This window comes from Chiloscyllium plagiosum, chromosome 14 (genome assembly GCF_004010195.1).
Source record: "Chiloscyllium plagiosum isolate BGI_BamShark_2017 chromosome 14, ASM401019v2, whole genome shotgun sequence".
NCBI lineage: Eukaryota > Metazoa > Chordata > Chondrichthyes > Orectolobiformes > Hemiscylliidae > Chiloscyllium > Chiloscyllium plagiosum.
Window position 1 is genome coordinate 30,183,123 of NC_057723.1, and position 23,667 is coordinate 30,206,789.

Consider the following 23,667-nt stretch of genomic DNA (forward strand, 5'->3'; position numbering starts at 1 on the left):
GAGAGAGAGAGAGACAGAAAGAAAAAGAGGGAAAATGTGTGCATCAGAGAGATAGCATGAGAGAGAGCGAGATGTTTATATTGTCAGCCCTGTCGAAGTTGAACAAGGTCTCCAACACGAAAGCATAGCTTGTCATACCATAAGGTTAGATCTACATAGATTCTGGTTTCTCTTTGATAACTCAGATTTCTTTAAGGGAATCCTTTCTCTGAAAGGTCTCCCTATTGCAATGCTGCTACATTTCAAAGACTCATCCAATTTAGCACACTGCAATATACCTGTCTTGCTAATGTGTAATTTTTCATATATTTGTCCAATGTAAAAGTAAAGGACAAAGAGCTCTCTCATGAGAGTTATCCAATGTAGCAGGACAGGTTAGCTCCCAATTAGGGAGAAGCAGCAAGCATTTCAACTGTCAGTATTTGATATTAATTTGTCACTTGTTTTATGTCTGTATTATATTCTGCTGACATAAATCAGCTCAGTTAGTCCTGTCTGCTAATGCATTTAATGGGAGAGAAACAGGTTAATCCTGGAAAACATGCACAGAAATCACGGCACGCGATTAATTTGCTCCTTCCATTGCATTACAGGTAGCATGGTAATTCTTTTTGCTGCCACTGCTTTACATGGCTTTTGCATACTGCCAAAGTTAACTATGCTGTGAATGGCTACACACACCAACAGGGGCCCCATATCACTTGGAGCGAGTGCTACTTAAAGACAATCTCCAGCTCTTAAAGGGGAGATGCCCTGTGGCTACGAATGATCCACAATGGATGGACACACAAGAAAACACATACCAAAGTTTTCCAACACTGCACTGGAAGTCCTGGTAAAAGAGTTGGCAAAGTAAGGAGAGACATCCTTTATCTGCAGCGTAACAGGGGTTCTTCCAGATACAGCATGGGAAAGCAGTGGAGGTCAATGCCAGGAATAAGACTAAGGGCAGGAAGAAGTTCAACTACCTCACAAAATCATCAAGGTCATCTTCAATGGCATATCTGACCAACTACATCACTAGACTCATCCATTGCTCAATGTACTATATTCCCATCACTCACTTACCAACAATGCCCAATCTGCAGTCAATTCTTCATGCAACTTGCTTTTACTCACAATCTCACATTTAGCACTGCTGCAGTCTCACATCCACACTTATCACTTGCACAACATAGGTAATTATTTAACCAGGAGTAGTCATCCTATTGGATTCTATTATTATATTCCGCTGTACAATTGCACATCCTATTATCTTCATCAACAATGAAAAATCATGTGCCCAATACAATTTTCCTTTTTGCAGCTAAGCAGAGAATTCCAGGCCTGTTTTAATCAAATTCTTTTCTATTTTTCTAAATCAATCGGACAAGTATCCATGACTTGTTTAAGTGAAAATTTGTCCTGTAGACATTTCTGTGATCTAATGTTCTTATCTCTCCACACCTGCCTCTACCTAATTTCTCCTGAAGTCAGTAACTAATCATGCTGTACAATTATACTGGCCTCAGCAATCTTTTAGATCATTCTTTATGACAGTCTAACTGAACTTTTTAAACAGCAGGAACCATCAATGTAAAAATAAAAGCAATTCTAATCACACTTACAGAAGAACAAAATCCAACCAAGAAGCTTGCAAACATCTAATAACGTTTCTATAATTATTGGATATGGACAACTCCAGAATGAATTTCAGGCTCTTTGTGATAGATGCTCAGGGTCAGATATACAATTCAAGGGTGGTGGATTTTCCACCCTGAGTAATTTTACTCAATACATCAACAATCTTTTTGACAATAGTTTTTACTGTCGACTTTCAACCTTTAATCTTTTGAGAGTTGATGGTCCTAAAGTGCTGATAGAAGCTTCAAGTTTCACAGACCCCCACCCACAGCACACTGGACCACATTCACTTCAAACAGATAACATCAACTTGACCCCATTCTACCTATGAACCCACAATTCCCACCTAATAGCATTTGATCTTTGCTGACTTTGAAGTTGGTCCAAGTTCCGCTCTAAGTAGCCAAGAGTTTTTAAATCAAAGCTTTCTTGTTTCATCTGTGCCATGTTGTGATTTCAGTGAAGACTAGGCTCTAAGTGCCAAACAATGTCAAACCATAAGGGAAACCTGGCAAGTTGCAAGCAAATGGTCAGAAAAGGCCAAAATAATTTTCCGAAAAATTTTTGGCAGGATACCTCAGTGGTCCCCAAGGATGACAATATTGTCACAGAGATGCAAATCTTTTTTACACATCGTGAGCACCATCCATTCAAATATCTGCTTCCATCAGGCATCAATGAAAATAAAAACTTGTGAAAGTTAGCCACAAATTTCTTCCATCTGACATCGTTCCAAAGAGCAATGGCCCAAGGAGCTGCCTTATTTGTTTTTTATAAGAATGTCGATGATGTTTCTACACCTAGTGCATAAAGCAAATAATCCCTTTCTGGAACAGAGCTTAGGATGGAATTCTGCCTTGGGAAATCTTGAAATTTAAGAGAAATAAGCTACAGGCATTGGTATCACTTTTACCAAGTAGAAATTAAAGCAGCAAAAAGTCTGGTGGCTATGCTCATTGTTCATGTGTTTGTAAAGAGGAGCTCCAAGTTACATATGTGTATTCTAACAGAGGTCAATTGATTTTTAAATTTATCCAGACAGGAAAAGTTCCAGATGCGACGCTTAAGAAATTTTAAAACTTCAATTTGTTTTTCTCAACTGAAGTTAGTGTTAGAATTTACTATTGTCCTGTGAATAGAGGGAAGAATACTGTAGGAAGAGGGGGACCTTATAGAAGTTTATAAAATCATGAGGGGCATGGATAAATAGACAAGATCTTTTCCCTGGGGTGGGGGGAGTCCAGAAATAGAGGGCATAGATTTTGGGTGAGAGGGGACAGATATAAAAGGGACCTAAGGGGCAACTTTTTCATGCAGAGGGTAGTTGTGTATGGACTGAGCTGCCAGAGGAAGTGTTGGAGGCTGGTACAATTAGAGCTTTTAAAATATAACTGGGTGGGTATATGAATAGGAAGGGTTTAGAGGGATATGAGCCAAGTGCTGGCAAATGGGACTAGATTAGGTCGGCATGGACGCGTTGGACCGAAGGGTCTATTTCCGTGCTGTACATCTCTATGACGCTAAATGAGACTAGATTAATTTAGGATATCTGGTTGGTACAGACAAATTGGACCGAAGGGTCTGTTTCTGTGCTGTACACCTCTATGACTATGTTCTATTATGGGAAAAGGAGGCGATTATATTCTTAGGAGCACAAGTCACGGCTGGAATACTTAATGAGTAGTTTGTACTACTGTTTACAAAGGAAGAGAACTGACATAAAATATCAGAAGTGAAGATTGTGATGGTTGAGCTGCAAATTCAGAGAAAATTAGATCTTGGAAAAGCTTGCAATGCTTAGACTGGTTAAGTCATCTGGTACCGATGGCTTACATCACAGATTGCGAAACAAAGTGGGAACAGTGATAGCAGAAGAGCTTCCCTTAATCACCTTAATTCCTTCAATATACGAGGGATGCCAGAGGACTGGATTGAGACAAATGTGACATCTTTATTCAGGGATAGGTGTAAGACTTGACCTAGCAATCAATTAGTTTATCATTAATGGAGTAACATTTCAGGAACAATAATCAAAGGGGAAAAGAAATGAGGAAATAATGATGTCCATATAGATTTTATGAAGATGTTTGACAACTCATCACCTAAAAAATTGTGGCTCATGGAGAAGTGTCAGCTTGGATTTTTAAAAATGGCTCCAGCACGAAAAACAGCAAGTTGTGGTTATTTTTTCAGATTAAAGGATGGCAGAGAGTGGGTCAATGCTGGAATCACTGTGCATATATAAATGACTTAGATACAATAATACAAAATAAAATGTCAGAATTTGCTGATGAGAGCAAGGAGGAGCAGCAAACAGTGAGCATGATATTAATTAACTACAACAGGACATAGACTGGATGGCAGATGGGGAGACAACTGGCTATTCAAATTGAATCAAATAAGTGTGATGGCATACACTTGGGCAGAATAAATAGGAAGAGGCAATATAGATCTATTGGCACACTGCTAAAGAACATATAGGGACAAGGGTATCTGAGATATATTATTGAAGTTGGCAAGATATTATGAATGTGCCGTTGGCAAAATGAATGGAAAGTGAGATTTCCTAAATGTGTACAAAAACAGGAAAACTCTAGATAGTCACAAGAAGAGTACTACATCTAGTTCGGGTCACCACAATTTAAGGAGGATGTGATGGACCCTGAAAGAAGATATATTAGCACTGCTCCATGGATGGGAAATTTTAGTTATAGATTTTGATTGGAGAAGAAGGGGTGGGACTCAAACTTGAAGCTTCTGGCCTGGAGGAAGGGACAGTACCACTGCACTACAAGATGGCTTGAAGGTATAGAAACTTATTTCTCTCAACCACTTCCTGAGGTAGCAAGTCCCACATTCTATCTATTTTCTGTTTTCAGAAATATCTCCCATTTCCTATTGGATTTATTAGTAACTGGCTTGTATAATTGCCCCTAAGTTTCTTGTATTCTCTTACAAAATGACAACAGTTTATTCTCATCCACCCCTTCAAACCCATCCATAACTTTAAAAGTCTCGATCAAGTCAACTTCAAGTTTTCTCATTTGAGACAGCTGTAATCAAACAGTCCTAATACCATCCTTGTATGTCTTTTTTGTACTTTCTCCAGTAATCCAAATGCTTTTCTTTTTCAGTATGCAGGCTAAAGCTATGCACAGTGCCATAAGTTTGGTTGACCAGAGTCCAATACAAGTTTCATGTAACTTCACGATTTTTGAATTTGGTACTCCTAGAAATAAATTCCAGTATTTTGTTAACATTCTAAATTGTTTTGTTGACCTACCATGTGGCACTTAATGATTTATACACTTGGATTCCTAGATTACTTTGATCCACTACTCCATTCAGCTTCTTAATTTTTATGGTTTGGTGAAGTTTCTGATTTTCCAAGCAAAATGCGTCACTTCAGATTTATCAACATTAAATTTTCCACTCAACTTCCAGTCTACAAATGTTCTAATGTCTTCTGTGCTGCAATTTTCTCAATGTTAGCTATGTTTACCTCTGTCCGACAAAACCAAAGTTAGATACTTTCTATGAATTCCAATATAGAGTTACTTATTTGCAAGTTCAGATCATTAACGTACCTGATGAATAACTATGATCCTAGCAGGGATCCTTCTGGAATAGTATTTCAATCTTCTAATCAGAAAAGGTATCTTGTATCTTTACTTTGTGCTTTCTTTTATTTTGGCAATTTGCAATTACTTCAGCTTTTTGTTCAATGACATCACGCCCCTACTCTTTGTCATTCACCTCCCGTTTGGTATCAGAGGTTTTTTCAAAATCCAAGTATATGACATCTACTACACTGGCCTTTTTAACTCTTCCCTTTACCACTTCATAAAACTTTATCAGGTTAGTTATTCATGACTTTTGGAACCCTCACTGATTTTTTTTGGGTATACCTTCAGTCTTCAAATGATCTTCATCACTTAACTTAGTACAGATTCCAATATCTTTCCTATCACTGTCATTATGCCGACTGAGGTTCTGGGTTGTTGGCCTATCATGATAAGAACGACATTAGCAGCCTGGCAGTTCTCCAGCACAACCTATTCTGTAAAATCTCTGTACATATGAACTAGAATCTCTGCTACGTCCATCCTGGTCTCCTCAAGCTGCACACCACAGAACATGGGTTTTATTTCCTTTTCATGTTTCCAATTTGTCCATTATTTTTTCTCAATCTTTGAAGTTATTCTCTAAAGCAGGTATCCACCAGTGTCATTCTGCTTCTGCAGCACAGACAATTTAATGGAAATTTAATACTAATTCCCCAAAAGTTACACTATCCAGGACAATTTTACATTTCAGGCCAAACTACCACTCAACACCAGTACAGTATCACTTCAGTTGCCAGTGTCAATGCATGTGAGGTGGTCCTGGAAACTGTCACTTGGCCCCACAGGCTCATCGTCATTGATCCAGCACTGTGTTGTCGCGGAGACAGTGCCCAACCTCAGCAGGCATATTTTCTAGAGTCATACAGCATGAAAACAGACCCTTCAGACCAACTAGTCCATGCCAACCATGGTCCCAAACTAAACTCGTTCTACTTGTCTGTGTTTGGCCCATATCCCTCCAAGGCGAAAGTAAGGACTGCAGATACTGGAGATTAGAGTTGAGAGTGTGGTGCTGGAAAAGCACAGCAGGTCAGGCGGCATCCGAGTAGCAGGCAAAGTGACGTTTTGGGCAAAACACCTTCATCATTCCTGAAGAAGGGCTTTTGCCCGAAACATCGATTTTCCTGCTCCTCGGATGCTGCCTGACCTGCTGTGCTTTCTAGCACCACTCTCAATCCATACCCCTCCAAACCTTTCCAATTCATGCACTTATTGAGAAGTCTTTTAAATGCGGTAACTATACTTGCAGCCACGATTTCCTTTGGCAGTTCATTCTATAAACGAACCACTCCATGTAGAAAAGTTGCCGCTCATGTCCTTTCTCCTCTTAGCTTAGCTTAGTTTTGAACATGCTAATGAAAACATCCTTGCTATTCACCTTATCTATGCCCCTCATGCATTTATAAACTTCAATAAGGTCACCCCTCAACCTTCCACACTCCAGTGAAACAAGACCCAGCCTGTTTTTATATCTCAAACTCTCCAATTCTGGCAACATCCTGGTAAATCTTTTCTGAACCCTTTCCAGCTTAATGATATCCCTCCCAAAGCAGGGCACATTCATTTCACGAGTATCTCATTAGAGCAAAGCAAGTGCTGGTCTGGCCAACCAACATCTTTGGTCTCACTCGCCACCAATTAATATCAGTGACAGTGACAGTCCCACCCCTTGCAGAGCAACAGTGCACCCCCCACACCATGGCAGTCTACCTGCCACGCAGTGACAGTCAACTAACCAAAGAGTAACAAACCAACATAAATATCGCATGACATACACACACGTCAAAGATAGATCCATAACCCAACAGAATTGTTGCTTAACCAGTGATTAGTTTCATAATACATAACTAAAAATAAACATATGCTTAATTTTATGATTAACTCTTGCAACCTAAGAACACTTGTGCTACAGAGAATCAGTGGAAAATTTCAGAACCCGTACTCTAGTGATGTGTCAATTTTATTCAAGTTTTTGTTAGTAAAAGCTGAAGCAAAGTGGTTATGCAATAACTGCCATTTATACCGTCACCCACAAGTTTATTGTGCTCACCATTTAGTGACCTGATTCATAATGTAATTTTCCTTTTGTTATTCGTGTATCACTGCAACACTTCATTACTTTTTATATTAACAATTTGATTTTGGAATTTCTTTTCGCTTCCAGATAACTTTGTTTGTTAAACATTCATAAGTTCTTTATATTGCCCTGTGTCCAACTCTCCTTTAAAATCTAAATATGTTTTATATATATATATATATCTTTCCATAGACACAAATTTTCCCTTCAATTTTTTTATTATCTAAGGTGCCCCAGAACTGGCTTGCTTGCTTTTGGCTTTTATTCAAATACATTTCTCTTGAACCGATTGCATTTTGAGGATGTCCTGGAGTTTTACTGTTTCTTTGTTCTTCAGAATTTTCTCTCAGTTTACCTTTGATAGTATAATTCTCACTTCCTCATAGCTGGTTCTTTTCTGATGTATACCTTCTTTTCACTAAAAATTCTGACAATACTCATGACCAGCCCCTTTGTGACTGCACTTTAATGTAGCTTCTCAATCCTACATTTTTTTTAAATTAAAAGACAAAGCTATCACTGATCACTTCCATGTATTCTTCTCCATCCCCTATCCCTCTACGCACTCAAAATCATTCTTTATCCGCCTTAGAACGATCTCTCTGCACAATATTCATAATTAGTCCATTGTCGAGGTTTATTTTAAATTGACCATGATACTTCAGTAACTGCTAACCTTTTCAAACACTCACTCTCCTCCACCTTTGGTATCCTGGCCTCCAACGTAATTTGTCCTAGTTGCTCCCATGCTATGGTCACCATCAGGGTTCAATAGGCTTCCTGTTGGAGTCAATACTAATTTTGCCGGAGATACATGCTTGAATTTCCCCAGTAAGGCTTCCATCCCTGCCACAGAACTGGAACAAGACTAAGCAAAGTCACAAATGACACCTATTTCTGACTGCAGCCATGGGGCATTATTGATCCCAAGCCATTCTGTAAGTTTTGAAAACATCCACCATACCATCCTCATTGCAATGCCTCTCTTCCATGAACCCGCTCAGTGGGGCTGCCATGGCTTGGTTTCATTTTCACCTGCCAAACTATCACCAGAACTACTCCAGCAAAAGCACCTCTTCCAACATAGGAGGCACTGTATAAATGCAAGTTGTGATTGTACTTGCACATGCGCGTTCTATGCATTGCTACACCTAGTCACTCAGGAGTTTCATAGAATAACCAGTTTAATCATGACCTACCTCACCACTGGTTCAGGGATTGATTCCGTATTAGCTGGCACCTGAACACCTTTTTCCCATTCCTGTCGCCACTGGTCAGCTAGAATGTAGTACTCATCCACGTTTAGCTGGTAGGACTCAGGGAGCTTCATGGCAGTGATCAGATCTGTTCGAAAAACCTTTTGAAAAAGCAAGAAACAAAGTATTAGCTTGCGCTGATTCCCTGATTGTCACTTCACAGCATCAAGTAATCCTTTGAGAGAGAAACTTTACTATTGGGTTGGAAGACAAGGTGGTCAAAGCTAAGAGTAAATATAGAAATACTTCCTTTAAGAGTAAATATAGAAATACTCCAAATGAAATAAGGAAAATACAGACTTGCTGAGTAATTACTTTGTGTCAGCTTTCACAATAGAGGAGATAAATCATATGGCATTCCAGAAATTAGTAAAGGTCAGACACTGGAACTCACTAATCTCAGTTTCAGCCAAAATAAAAGTATAAGATAAAATAAAACACATACAGTTCCCTCTACAACACCCTGACCCATTCTCCAACAATCCCTTGCCCTTCCTATACCACATTTCGATAAAATCCATGGAAGTGCAGCACCTGCACTTTTACTTATTCTGTGAGCATTGTGAAAGACAGTCTAAAGGAGGAGACAGAAATCTGTGTGTACTTCTTTCAATGTATACACCTAATTTGTGACTCATAATGCAGCCTGCTCTCTACTGGGGCGACAAAATGCATACTGGGTAGCCACTTTTTGGAACATTTCCGTTCAATTTGCAAATGTGAATCCAAGCTTCCAGTCACTGCCATTTTAATTTTGCACCTTACTTACCCTGTGACCTGTCTGCCCTTGACAGTAATCAAGTAGGCAAGGTCAGGAAGTAGACATAGATCCTTATGAATGCTAAGTGGCCAGAAAAAGCACCACTCCAGCTGCATTGCCATTTTTGGCAGATGATAAAATGCCAACATTTAAATGAGTCAGTAATGACTTGGAGACTTCATTCACCCTGTTATCAATCATCAACTCAATTCATTCCAGCATAAAACTGACATCTAGAGGCACTGGGTGATGCATGTCAGTAGGAATCAATTTAAAGGGAGAAATCGGCACATTATCAGGTACTATACTAATTTAGTTCTTGTAATTTTTTTGTGGTTGCCACCTATTCTTTTCCTCTGCTTTCTTTGCTATACCACCCATCATTTTTACCGACGGGTTGCAGTGGCAAGAGACCATAAGGTAGCTACATAATGGGTATTCATATGACACACCCCTGCATAGACAGATATTGACAGACAGGGACACCCAGAGTCACTCCTACCCGAATGGAAAGCAGAGCTTTAATTTATAAAGAAGGCTTTGCTTTATGAGCGCATTTGTCAGTTATCCTCCACACTGCAGTCAGGCTAACCTTATGTACTGCTCCATCTGTGGTTATTAAAAGTCACCAAAATCTTATGCCAAGTCATCATTCGACTGCTAGTGGGTAAATCCATGCCTCAAATCCAGCAAGTTTCAATGCACTGCTGTCCAGTCCTAGCTGCCCAGTAATATAGCACACTGCAAATTTAAATAAGTGCTAGGATCCCTCAAGGCCCAAGAAGTTACAGCTGGCACAAATGTGGTTAAAATGCTCCTTTTATTGATGCTCATATATGTTGACGGAAATGAATATTACTCTCTAAACAAGCAAATTATTTGTTGCTTAAAACAGCACACAAGTCAACATGTTGCTGGCTGTTAAGACATTTTTGTTAGTTGAAACAGGAGAATTTTTTGTTGACTGAAATATCCAACAGCTGCATGGGCAGTCCTGTCTGCAGCTCCGTAACCCTTCCCACCACAAATATGTCAGCATCCACAGACCCTTCTCTGTGCGCATCCATTTTCACAGTTACCATTCACTGCAGCTCATCAAAGCAACTTCCAGTCCTTGCCAAGAACAATATCTACGTGCACAACTTTATGCCATCATAATTTTACAGACAGCCACACTGCACGTCTGTATGTCTTATTCTTCACTAGTACTCAAACATGGAAGGAATCACTCACAATATGATCAAGCAGCATTTGCAAAGGAATAACCTGCTGAGTGACAAGCAGTTTGGGTTCAGCCAAGATCACTCAGTTCCTGACATTGCTACAGCCTTGTTCCAACACGGACAAAAGAGCCAAATTCCAGAGGTGAAGTGAGAGTGACTGCCCTCGACATCAAAGGATGTTTTAGTATGGCATTAGGGAGCTCTAGGAAAACAGGAGTCAATTGGAATTGGGGAAAACTGTCCTCGAGTCAAGTCATACCTAACACGAAAGAAAGATAGTTGTGCTTGATGGAGATCAACTATCTCAGCTCCAGGAAATCAAATCCTCAAGGGAGTGTCACTGGGTGCCCTAGCTCCAACCATCTTCAGCTTCTTCATCAATGACCTTCCCTCAACCATAAGGTCAGAAGTGGGGATGGTCGATCATGGCTGTGCAAGGTTCAACACAATTCACAAGTCCTCAGATACTGAAACAGTCCTTACCCAAATACAACAAATACTTGGGACAACAATCAAGTTTAGGCTGCTAAGTGGCAGGTAAAGTTTATGCCAAACAAGAATTTTATTCAAGAAGGGAGAATCTGACAATAGCTGTTGGATGCTCAACAGCATCATCATCACTGAATAACCCATTATCATCATCCTAGAGGTTATCATTGACCAGAAATGAAACTGGAGCAACCACATAAATACTGTGGCTAGAACAGCAGGTCAGAGACTCTGAATCCTGAGGCGAGTTACTCATTTCCCGACACCCCAAAGCCTGTCTGCCATCTATAAGGTACAAAACAGATGGGCAGGAAGCTGGTAGAACATAGCAAGCCAGGCAGCATCAGGAGATTGAGAAGTCAATGTTTCGCGTGTAACTCTTCGGAGTGTGATTGACTACTTCCAACTTGCCTGGATGAGTCAACTTCAACAACACTCAAGTCATTGGGCACCATCCAGGAAAAAGTAGCTGCCAAACCGGGATCCCACCTTCAATATTCACTCTCTTCACCACCGTTGCACAACAGCAGCAAAGTATATCAAATAAAGGATGCACTGCAAGAATTCATCAAGACTCCTTCAATGATACCCTTCAAATCTACACCCACTATCACCTCGAGGGCAGAAGGGCAGCAGATACATGGCAGCACAATCACTTGCAAGTTCAAGCCACACACCATCTTGACATCAGTGTTCCTTCACTGTTGCTAAATCCTGGGATTCTCTTCCTAACAATTCTGTAAACAGAGAACAAAGAACAGTAGAGCACAGGATGATGTGCTTCAGCTAACAAGATTGCACATCCATATGATGCCTTTCTAACTGAACATCCTTTGCCTCTACACAGTCCATATCCCTCTATTCTTTGCGTATTCATATATCTGTTAAGGTGTCCTTACAATCCAAGGAGTGCGGCAGTTCAAGAAGGCAACTTACCATCACCTTTTCCAGGGCAATTAGCATTGGAGAAAAATACTGGCCTAGCTAACAATGCCCACATCGCATGAACAAAGATTAAATAAAGAGTGTCCATGCCCTAGTCTTTTAACCACAATGCTTTTTCTTCATACTCCTTGTATGCTACAGAAACTCTCGACCCAAATCCTACGTTTTTGCTCGCTGGAAGGCTACCATGCTGGCATGGAAGCATCTTGGAATTCAGAGATCTTCACTGACATGAACATGCTGCAGGTGTCAACGTTGTTCTACCAGTTTCTTGACCCTGGGCCAACGGACCCACACATAAACATTGCAGGTAGTGGCATCAGGAACATGTTACCATGCTGAGAAAGGGCAACATTGCAAACGCTCACTCTCCTCGTGTTGCCAGGACTGAACACTGACTCATCGCCAGGGTTCTGTCAGAAAGCAGATCCAACTGCACCAGTGAGATTGTGGGGGGGAGGCAATAAGTATTCAAAAACAGGCTTTTGATAGGCTGGATGCATTAGAGACTGAGGATAAAGAATATTTTGAGTTGAAGACAGGTTTAGATGGCATTGTAGAATTTCCTGGGCATTGTTAGCAAGTGAATTACATCTTTCAATAACTTGTGAAAGGGAGGTCATTCTAAGTGATAGATGTGCTCAGCCATGCACTGCATCCTTGTCTACTCTGATCAGGTCATAAGACATTTCCAGCACTGAGCTGCTGGATGTTGGCACCAATTGTTTTTGCTACCACTTGCCTCTCGTCATGTCCCTTACCATATTTCTCTCGGACAAATGGTGCCTCCTTCCTCTGCCCGGGATCATGTAAAACAAGTTCTAGCCCTTCACTACTGAACCTGGAGAACCTGGCTGGGCCCTCCTTAGATATTCCAGAGATTCGTTGTGCTTCCAAAACCAATGTTGTTAGTGTTGTTCTTTTAAGATATTTATTGAAACATATTAGCTTCCACCTCAACAGTCCCCACCTCGGTCCCAACTGTCACCCTTTCCTAGCTCCCATCACCACGTGCAGAATGTTGGGAGCCAATCACAACTGTTTAAAGTTAGCCTGCTGTTGGGAGCTTTGACAGAGTTGGGCATCTTCTGTTAAGTGGGTCTCCGTTGCCATTTTACTATTTGTGAAAAACTGAAATACATAGCTGCAGATATATTGCCTAATTCAGAAATATCAACATTTATTTGAGCTTGATATCTACATAGCAGTGTTCTGTCTCCTCTTAATTTCTATAAGTAAATCCCTCAAATAGCCAAATTTGCACACCTTCTGAATTTCTCAGCAAAAATGCTGGTAGCTCTCAGTCCAAAATAAATACAAATAAAGCCCACCCTTCCAAGTGGGAGAACAAATTTGTTTTTTCTGGCTAAGCAAAGTGCCTATCACATGGAGTGGCACACTTTACTTGGTTATGTTCGTCTTTCTCAGGACAGAAACAACAAAGCAGTCAAGGATCACATTACTTGTATTTTGTTCAATCGTCACAGTCAGAGTGACCAATGAGTGACCAGGCAGATGCAACAACCCCACACTTTCCATGATATGGCCACATTCACCATAACCTATCAGATGTCATTCCACAGTCAGAAAGGTAAGCAACCTGGATATGAATATAACAAAATAAAAATATATTTACAGCATAACATATAACTCCTCCATTTATAAACACATGTGCTGATGGAGATTTTATAAACAGAGTAGGCACCAGAGACTTGTGATTTATAATGAGTAAATCATTCACGATACAGCCACCATAATTCATTGACTCTTTATGTGGTTAACATTCCTCAGTGGTCCATTTTCAGCAATGCATCACTCAAAAACACATATTCGCAACTTATCCTCAATCCCATGGACTGATTTTTTTTAAACTTCAGTATCTCTCTTTTCCTCTGTGTTTAATCATCACACCAGCAGTAGAGAGACTTCAGCAGCCCCAATAGCCTAGGGGACAAAGACATTGTTATGGCAATGCACTGGAGTTATACAAGGCTAGACAGCCTTTCATCTCAGTTGTTGTCTGCGCTGAGTTAGCTGGCCCCATTTGGGACAATTTTGAATCATGTCCCACCATGAGGCAAAAGCTAAAGAGTGATTCAAAATTTAGCAAGAAGAGTAGTTATTTCAGTAAAGTAATGAAGTACTGCTGGTGCTGATGGATTAATTAGCTACTGCCTTTGAGAGTTTGACGGGGTGGGTAGAAATTGGGAAGGGAAAGGAAAAAGTAAATAACAAATTTACTTGAAGAAAAGTGCTGATTAAATGGCAACCATCCATCACATCATCATTATTTTACTAGTGTATTGCAGCAATGCAGTGAAATTCATCACTTAGAAAAGCAATGTGATTATACCACTGAACCAAATCTAATTAATGCCTAAAAGCTGGGACAGAACAGCCCCTCTCTTCAACATGATGCACACATTTGTGTAAAGATTGCTTTTCTTTTCTGCACGACATTAATTCTGAAGTAACTCACTTTTGTAAGATCACAACAGCTTAAACAAAAAAGTCACACTTAATTCTTTAATATTTTCAAAATCTAGATAGAAGGCCTGATCCCCTTTTTGTGCAAGTGATTTTGTGAGGAAAGAGTGAAGACAGTCTACTTGTCAATTAAAGCATTTTGCTTCAATTTTGCATGAAATTGTGCAGACAAGCAGGATGCTAAATACCTAGACTGTGTGTTGCATTGTGAACTAATTAGTTAACTACATTAAAAAGTACAGGGGTCTCTTAAGGCACGGTGGTACTATTCCTACCTTTGGGCAAGAAGGCCAAATTCAAGTCCCATCTGCTCCAGAGATGTGTTATAACATATCTGAACAGTTTCATTAAAAATATCTATTAAAACTTACAGGGGTTCTTGTGGCATAGTTGTAGTGTCCCTACCTCTAGGCCAGAAAGTGAGTCAATTCCCAGCTGTCTTGAATGTGTGTCTTGACATGTCTGAAGAAGTCGATTGAAAATATTTATGAAAATACATAGGAGAGTCAGCTAGGAACTTGTGGGGTTCTATGGTGTGTAGTTGGTTGACACAAAACTCAAATTAGAAAGTGCATGTTTGGACTTTGTCAAAAAGCAATAAACGTCCAGAGAAGGTGTTCAGACTGTACAAATATTGAAGTCGATATTTAGTCCTGAAGGCTGCAGAGTCCCCAGTCGGCAAACGTGGTGCTGTTCTGTCAGCTCCTGGACCACTGTAAGCAGGCATGAAACCAAAAGACCAGCATAGCAACATGGTGTTGAAGTGACAGGCAATTGGAAGCTCAGGGTCATGTTTATGGACAGAATGTAGGCGTTCTGCCAAGTGATTGTCCAGTCTGTGTTTCATTTCCACAATGTACAACAGGTCACATTGTGAGCAGCAAATACAATAGGCCAGATTGAGTGATGTGAAAGTAAATTGTTGCTTCACCTGGAAGGTCTGTCTGGAGCCTTGGAAAGTGAGGAGGGGCGATGTAAACAGATAGGTTTCTGTGATTGCAAGGGAAGGTGCTGTGGGGGACAGAGGATGTGTTGGGAGTGGAGGATGAGTGGATGAGGGTGTTTCGGAGGGAACAGCTTCTGCGGAATGTTGAAAAGTGAGGGGAGGGAAATGCGTGTCTGTTGGTGGCATCTGGCTGGAGTTGGCAGAAATGGCAGAATCTGGTGGGATGGTAAATGAGGACCAGTGGGACCCTATCGTTGTCGTGGGAGGGAAGAGGTGAGGGCCGAGGTGCGGGTCATGGTTGGTCACAGCTGAGGGCCCTCTCAACCACGATGGCAGGGAGTCATCAGCGGTGCATTCAATATCCAGCCAATTGGCACCTTTTTCCCTTTCCTGTTACTCCTGATCAGAAGGAAGAGCTATCTGAAGATACATCAGAAATGGACTCTGCTTCTGAGAAGGCACCATCACACGTTCCATCCATCTTCAGCATAGATTGCTGAGCAATAGTGAGACAGAAGAGTCTATGTGTTGTGAAACACCCAGTCTGAAGGAATAGCACCACGTTCTGGTAACAGTACAGCCCAGGAGAGGGAGGGGGCAGAGGCAAAGCCTTTTTCCAGCTCTGATAATAGTGCTAAGCATAGCATCAAGGATCTCCGGAACTGACTCATGAAAGAAACCCATTCATCCCACACAAATTGTTATAATCCGTATTGGAAGACCCGCTAAGGAGGTTCAGCACTATGGATCTAAGTTTGCACCAGTTTGTTTCCATCTCAATGCAGTATGAAAGGAACTTCGCACTGTTGAAGATGCTGCTAAACCAAACCTTCATCTGCACTTTCAAACAATCATATAGTAATGTTTGAGAAACATCAGTTCAATTGGCCATTTGCTTCATTGTGTTTGCGTGAACTTGCTACATGCAAATGGGCTACATTTTCCTGCTGGAGTAAGTCCACTTCAAAAGTATTTCACTGGTTGAGAATCTGAAAGATGTCGAAGTGCAAAATCTTCATGTTTTTCTTTCTTTCTTTGCATTTCTGAATCAGGATGTTTTTTTGAACTGTTTTGCAAAACAAAACTGACGTTACTGTTTCCTAAATAATTCAAAGTTGTCTGAAAGTCCATTTGACATGTTGGCCACTTTTTCAGTGCTGCCTTTTACTAGATTTAACCTTTGTCCCTGTGCTCAACTGTCATCATTTTTCTGAGGTGTGCAGGTGAGTCCTTCAGAAGTCTGGCCCTGCCAGAACCATGGGAAATGCATGGTTGAGTTAAACAGCCACGGCTTGAGCAACAAAACTTTGGGGCTCCCCAAACAGAGTGGGTGGGTATGATGACAAGAACTGTCTCTCAAAGGAAGAATTTCTAATGAAACGAACCCCAGCACAGCTAAAGGGCTCACCAGCCTGGGACCCAAGGCTGTCACAACCACGGGAATCCAGAGGAGATCTGGTGAGGCCGCTCTCTGGGTCTTGCTGCAGGATCAAAAGGACTACAGTGAAATGTCATCTCGCACTGAAAGGAAGGAGAGGAAACTTCCTTGGTCCCCTCCATCCTTGGAAGTCAGCAGCAGGAACGTACTCCCTCCAACCTGGAGACAGCACACCAAAAGCACCACAGGAGACTATATCTGTTGGGTGACACAACACTTTAAGAGGCTAACCCTCCCGCCCTGGCTTCCGTAGAAGCCTCCTGCACTGACACACCATGCAGGCACCTCACATTTCCATCTGAGCAGACCCTCAACCTATTTCCCTCAAAAAAATCAATGCTTCACCCTTACTGCCCACAAATGATATCCTTACCTCCTCTTCACACAAACCATTAAGAACACTCACAGCTCTCCACCCTGCATTCTCTCCTTGCAGAAGAGAGCACACAGCTAGCAAAACACAGAAACCCACAAGGGATGGACAGGATGGTCTTCCATTGACAAGCTTATAAACCTGCTCCACTGGGAAGGAGGTCTTGTTAAAAGACATTGTAAATGTAAGCAGGGGTCTGCCATAAAAATGTCAGAGGTTTCTAAAGGCACTGGTACTGTTGGGAATCTGATCCTCCATCTACAGATAATGCTCTGGGGTCTGACCTTCTTCCAGCTGGATCAGTGTCCATTCCCTCTGCCATCTGAAGAGGCATACAGCAGAGGGGAAGACAGCTAGTGCTCCTAGCTATGTTGGCCCCGTTACTTCTGCTGCTGACGCTGTTGGTGGTGATGTGGTTTCTGCTCATACCTCTCAGAGGTGGAAGATGGAGCTACATAAAGTGGGCCGGTGCCATGGTGAAGGCTGGAATAGGCAAATGCATCTGAAGGAGGGTGAAGTACAGGCAGTAAAGTGTCTTGCAAGAAGTTGGCAAACATCTGTCAAGCTGTGTTAGCACTCTCGAAGACAGGACACGCTTGAAACAGCAGTCTCCAAATAACCATGGCTGGGGATTTTCAGGGTAATTTGTCAAAAGTCTTCTAAGAATGTCACTTTCTCAAATGAAGCCCTTCTGAAGGTTAAAATAATTTCACTTCATTAAATGGTGCTTTTTGAAACAGCGAAGTGGTGGCTGGCATGGTGGCTAGCACTGCTGCCTCACAAACTGTCTATGTGGAGTTTGCACGTTCTCCACTTGTCTGTGTGGGTTTCTTCTGGGTGCTCCGGTTTCCTTCCACAATCCAAATGTGCAGTTTAGGGTGGATTGGCCCTGCTAAATTGCCCATAGTGTTAGGTGCATTAGTCAGGGGTAAATATAGGGTAGGGGACTGGGTCGAGGTGGGTTACTCTTCGAAGGGTCGGTGTGAAATTGTTGGGCCGAAGGGCCTGTTTCCATACTGTAAGGAAACAGAGTGCCTTCTGAGTTAAGGAAATCCTGCCTAACAACAGTCCTTGGTTGAGCTATGGTGTTAAAAGCTGGTGAAAGTTTTGGTGGCTTTGACAAACTGCTGATAGGTCAGGAAACAGATTTGCCAGCAGAAATTCAAGATTCAGGATTAAGACAGATCTCACAGTCATATAGCATGGAAACAGACCTTCGATCTAACTACTCCGTGCCTAAACTAATCCACCTGCCTGCTCCTGGCCCATATCCATCCAAACCTTTCCTATTCATGTTCTTATCCAAATATCTTTTAAACGCTGCCATTGTACCCACATCCACCACTTCCTCAGGGAGTTCATTCCACACGTGAACCACCCTGTGGAAACAATTTGCCCCTCATAACTTTTTAAAATCTCTCTCCTTAAAAAAGTGTGCCCTCTAGTCTGACAATCCCCCTTCCTTGGGAAAAGATAATTACTATTAACTTTCTTAATTACATCTTGGACAGTTCCAAAGGTGTGTCTCACTCATGGCTCCTCCATTATGTGGAAATGCCCTCCGAAAGCTTGTGATTTTAATTAAACTTGAAGGTTACTCCAAACCAAGCAGGTTAAAGACAGGAAATGTGCAGGAGGATGTAAGGGCTCCAAAGCAACACCAATTTCACTGGATTTATCTCCCAGTGAATAGGCAACCCAATTTCCAATCGGATGGAAAGACTTCTCCTACTAAACTCAAATACCTTTCTACTTTACTTTCTGTCACAATTTAACTGGAAAGAACACACCAATAATTGTGCCCCACTGTTCCACTCACTGTCTCAAATACATAAATGTTTAAAATTCCAATGAGACTAGCAAAATAACTAACTTGCCAGAGCGATGCTATTCAGGGCAATTTCCAAAGATTAAAAATCTGGATCACAAGGTGATTAGTCCTTTTGATTTTTGTAACAATGTCATTGTCTTGGCTGATTGTTGTTCTTTGATTAGGTGGTTCTCAATCTTCTCTTGTTTCAATTTTTTAAATATAAGTTTCCTTGGTTTTTCTGCCCTTTATCCTACATGGAAAGTGAGAGTAAGAGTGTGTGTGTGAGAATGGGAGTGTGTGTGTGTGTGTGAGTGTGTGAGAGAGAGAGAGAGAGAGAGAGAGAGAGAGAAAGAGAGAAAAAGAAGAGTGGGAGTGAGAGAGTAAGAAAGAGAGAGAATAAGAGAAATGGATGCTTTCTGTTTACAAGCTGTGGATGTCTGACACTTACAGCTTTTAATGTTCTACAGCTCATCCAAGAGCTGTTGTTAGGCAGAATTTCCTTAATTCAGAAACAAGTTGCAATTAATTCTCGGATTTTCCCCTGCAATATTTAAAAAGGAAACATTCTACTATATAGCTCAAAAGATATGTTCAGCATTTATTTTCAAGTTGCAAATCTCTCCCATCATTTCAGTTAGTCCAATTTCCATTTCAATTTATAGTCTATCTTCGTACAATCCCAGTACAAGGTCAACATTCATTCATCATAGAATCCTTACAGTGTGGAAGCAGGTAATTTGGCCCATTGAGTCCACATCAACTCTCCAAACAGCATCTCACCCAAACACACCCCCCTACCCGATTCCTGTCACTCGGTATTTCCCATGACTAATCTATCTAGCCTGCACATCCCTGGACACTATGGCCATGGCGAATTGCCCAATCCACCTAACCTACACATCTTTGGACCGAGGGCGGAAACCAGAGTACCCGGAGGAAACCCAGGATGTACGGGGAGAATGTGCAAATGCCACACATTCACCCGGGGGGTGGAATCAAACTCTGACACTGTGAGGTGGCAGTGCTAACTAATGAGTCACCGTGCTGTCCCCACTTATTTTCAAAACTGAAAAGCCATTCTCTAAAGACAGATACTGACATAAGTGAATAGTCTCTTCGTAAATTTGCTTTGGGGTTTACATTACTTCCTCACGGCTCATTGACTGGATCTGAACACAGTTCTGCACACTGTGTAGTTTCAGAATGGCTTTATAAAATAAGCTTACTGTTTTGGCTATGAATCAGCATTTTTTAATTGGTTTTCTTGCTTGATGTTATAGTAATTGAATGCGTTGCAACTACCAAAAGTATCAGCCTTGGCTCAGCGCTAAGACTTCAGCCTCGGATTCAGAGGGTCATGGATTTCGGTTGACATGTGAAGAAAGTCCATGCAACAGAAATTATACAATTTTAAATGAGGTGGGTACAAGCAGAGAAAGACTTTTAATCTTTAAAGGTAGCAAGACAGGTAACAACACAGTTAAAAAAGCATTTGGGATCCGAGGCTTTACAAATAGAGTGCAAATGCTGGGAAATTATCAGCACAAGACTAGTTAAACCTCAGATGGAATACTGCGTCCAATCTTTGGGAAGTACATGAAAGCTCTGGTGAGAGTATAGAAGCAAATTATTAGGATGTTTTCAAGTGTGTATGATTACAGGTAAGTTGTGCGTTAGACTGGCAAAGCAGTGTTTTGCACTGAATACTAACAGGAGTTTTGATAGAGTTGTTTAAATTCATTGACAGTTTAGATGCATGACTTCAGGAAAAACTTTTCCCGAGGAGTTCATGAGGCAAATAGCAACATGGCCTGCATCCACTGCAGGCCCAATTAGCTTTCAGATATCTGCAATTACAAAGCTGGTGTACTGGCAACCATGTAACAACTGTCAATTCTCATCATTGCTTACGTTTGGTCAGAGCACCTGGATGTTGAGGGAGTGGACTCTCTTTTAGTTGCAGTATTGGCAGATTTGATATGTGTGCAGTAAATGACAAATCTCCATGTACAAAACAGGGGAGTCTGCACACATATCAAACCTTTGTTTGTTCTGCCTGATTGTCTCTTCTTGGGGACAATGAAATCGCTCTTTGAATATGAAACAAAATTTTCCCTCATTAAAACACTGGCTGGCAAACCCAAAATGCTGCAAACATCCATAACTCCAGCTAGCAAGAAGCCAGACACTTCAAAGTTTATCTTCACCTTCACAACCACTGTCAATGTCGTCCTCGCCCTGCTCTGAGGTTACAGTTATGACTGAAGCAGATGGCAGACTTCAGTGAATATGAAATGCAGGTATCACACATTATTCCTAGCTGAGGTTCAGCCAGTGAACTTGCTCCCTCAGCAACCTGGGTGGAAATGGTCTCCACTTGAAAGGCTTTCTGCCCATTGTCTTACTTGTCCTGATATCAACAGCTTGTTCTGTTCTGTACATCCTCTGTTCTTACCACAAGTCATGCAGTACTTCAAGGGGAAGGCCCATGAGGCAACCATGTCCATGAGCAATTAGTTTGTATAGAAACCCTGTGGTCAGCAACAACTCCTTCAGTACCTGCTTATATCTCTGTAGACATTTGAAACTTGAAACTACAGAAAACTCCAAACTGTTGTAAAATCAAAACAATAGTTAGAAGAAAGCAACCAAGTTGTAAGTAAGTTGATGGTCCCTTTGAACAGCGCTCATTATGGGATACTTCCTCCAACTAATTATCATAAACTCAGCTGAACAAGGTTAACAGGAGTTTTAGCTGGGGTTCCCAAATGGCACCACCGGCTGTTACTGATTTGCATCGTAAAACATCTATTCTACACATTCCAAGCTGTCACTCACTGTACCCATCAGCTATACCCTCAGCACAAGTGTGCCACAGAGGCTGCTTTGGACACAAAATAACACAAGAAGCATCAAAACTGCCAGCACTAACAATCTTGGGATATTTCTGATGCTTTCTTAAAATGGGGACAAGAGGAGATGTTTTGGATCTTGTACTTCACACTTGTGGCGTGGAGTTGAGCTGTCCAAAATCACATTAACTCACTCGAAGTTAGTTCTAGCCACCAGCTCAAGCTGGAGTAATTCTGGCATTCATCAACCACCTTTTTTTTAATAGATTCAAATCACATTAGATCAGCATTCAGAAACAATAAGACTGTGAAACCATGTTCAGAAATATGGGTAAGTACTTTGTGAAAATCTTCATTATTCACTAATTTTTGTTTTTGTTGTTGTTTATGGAATAAACCAGAATTAAGACTTACAACATGGACGAGCAAAAATAGGCCATTCAGCCCATCGAGTCTGCTCTACCATTCAATGAGATCATGGCTGATCTGTTCATCCTTGCTTCCCTTACCCCAAAAAACTGTGAACCCCTCACTAATCAAAAATCTGGACTATCCCAGCCTGGAATATATTCAATGATGCAGTCTCGACAGTGCTCTGTGGCAAGAAATTCCACAGATTGACTACTCGCAGAGAGAAAAAATTTCTCCTTACTCAGATTATGCCCTCTGCTCCTAGACTTCCCCAAAAGGGAAAACAACCTCTCCAATGTAACATGTCAAGCTCCTTAATTATATGTTTCAATACAGTCTCCTCTTATTCTTCTAAACTCCGAATACAGGCCCAACCAACATAACATTTCCTCATTGAATCCCTCCACATCCAGTATCAATCTAGTGAATCTTTACTGAACTGTTGCCGAGGCCAGTAGATTATTCCTCAGAAAAGTAGACCAAAACTGGTCAGTCTTCAGAGTGTGTTCTCCTACTACTTTGCATGGTTTTAGCAAGCAGTGTTTGTGGAGGAATAAGACGGTGTTATTTTCTGGGTCTGTAGATTGTGAAGGAGCAAAAATGGCCTTTACAGTGATATGTACTTCTTGTCAGATGTGGGAGTTTAAAGAGAGTTTAAGGGTTACTGCGGATTATATCTGCCATAAATGCTGTTGGATGCGAATCTTATCAGATCAAGTGGATCGGTTGGACAGACAAATAGAAGCGATGACGAATTTGCAACAGCAACAGTATGTGATGGATGGCAGTTATAGAAAGTGGGGATGTCTCAGATACAGTCACATACATGAGTTAACTCCAGGAAGGGTAAGAGAGGTAAGCAACTAGAGCAGGAGTCTTTTGTAAATATATCCATTTCAAACAGGTATGCTGTTTTGGAAAATGTAGGGGGTGATGGATTCTCTGGCGAACGTAGCACAAACAGCCATGTTTATGGTATTGAGACTGGCTTTAATGCAACGAGAGGTACGTCAGCTTCCAAGAGATCAATTGTGTTAGGGGATTCTGTAGTTAGAGGTACAGACAGACGTAGCTGTGGCCAGCAGAGAAAAAGCAGAATGGTGTGTTGCTTCCCTGGTGTCAGGATCAAGGATGTCTCAGCGAGGGTGCAGAATGTTCTCACGGGGGAGAGGGGCCTGCTAGAGGTCATTGTCCACATTGGAACCAACGACATTGGAAGGGAAAAGGTTGAGACTCTGAAGGGAGATTACAGAGAGTTAGGCAGAAATTTAAAAAGGTGGTCCTCAAGGGTAATAATATCTGGATTACTCCCAGTGCTACGAGCTAGTGAGGGCAGGAATAGGAGGAT

The 23,667-nt window shown here is 41.3% G+C and overlaps 1 protein-coding gene across 2 annotated transcripts in view; it reads right to left on the reverse strand.

Annotated features, from left to right (window-relative positions):
- Positions 1-8,679, reverse strand: part of jade2 (jade family PHD finger 2) — a 145,115-nt gene extending 136,436 nt beyond the window's left edge. For both annotated transcript variants that reach the window (XM_043703453.1, XM_043703452.1), the window contains exon 1: positions 8,526-8,679. In XM_043703453.1, coding sequence (XP_043559388.1) covers positions 8,526-8,656 — 131 coding nt within the window. In that variant the 5' untranslated portion in view covers positions 8,657-8,679. The remainder of the gene's footprint in view (positions 1-8,525) is intronic.
- Positions 8,680-23,667: the final 14,988 nt, after the last annotated feature.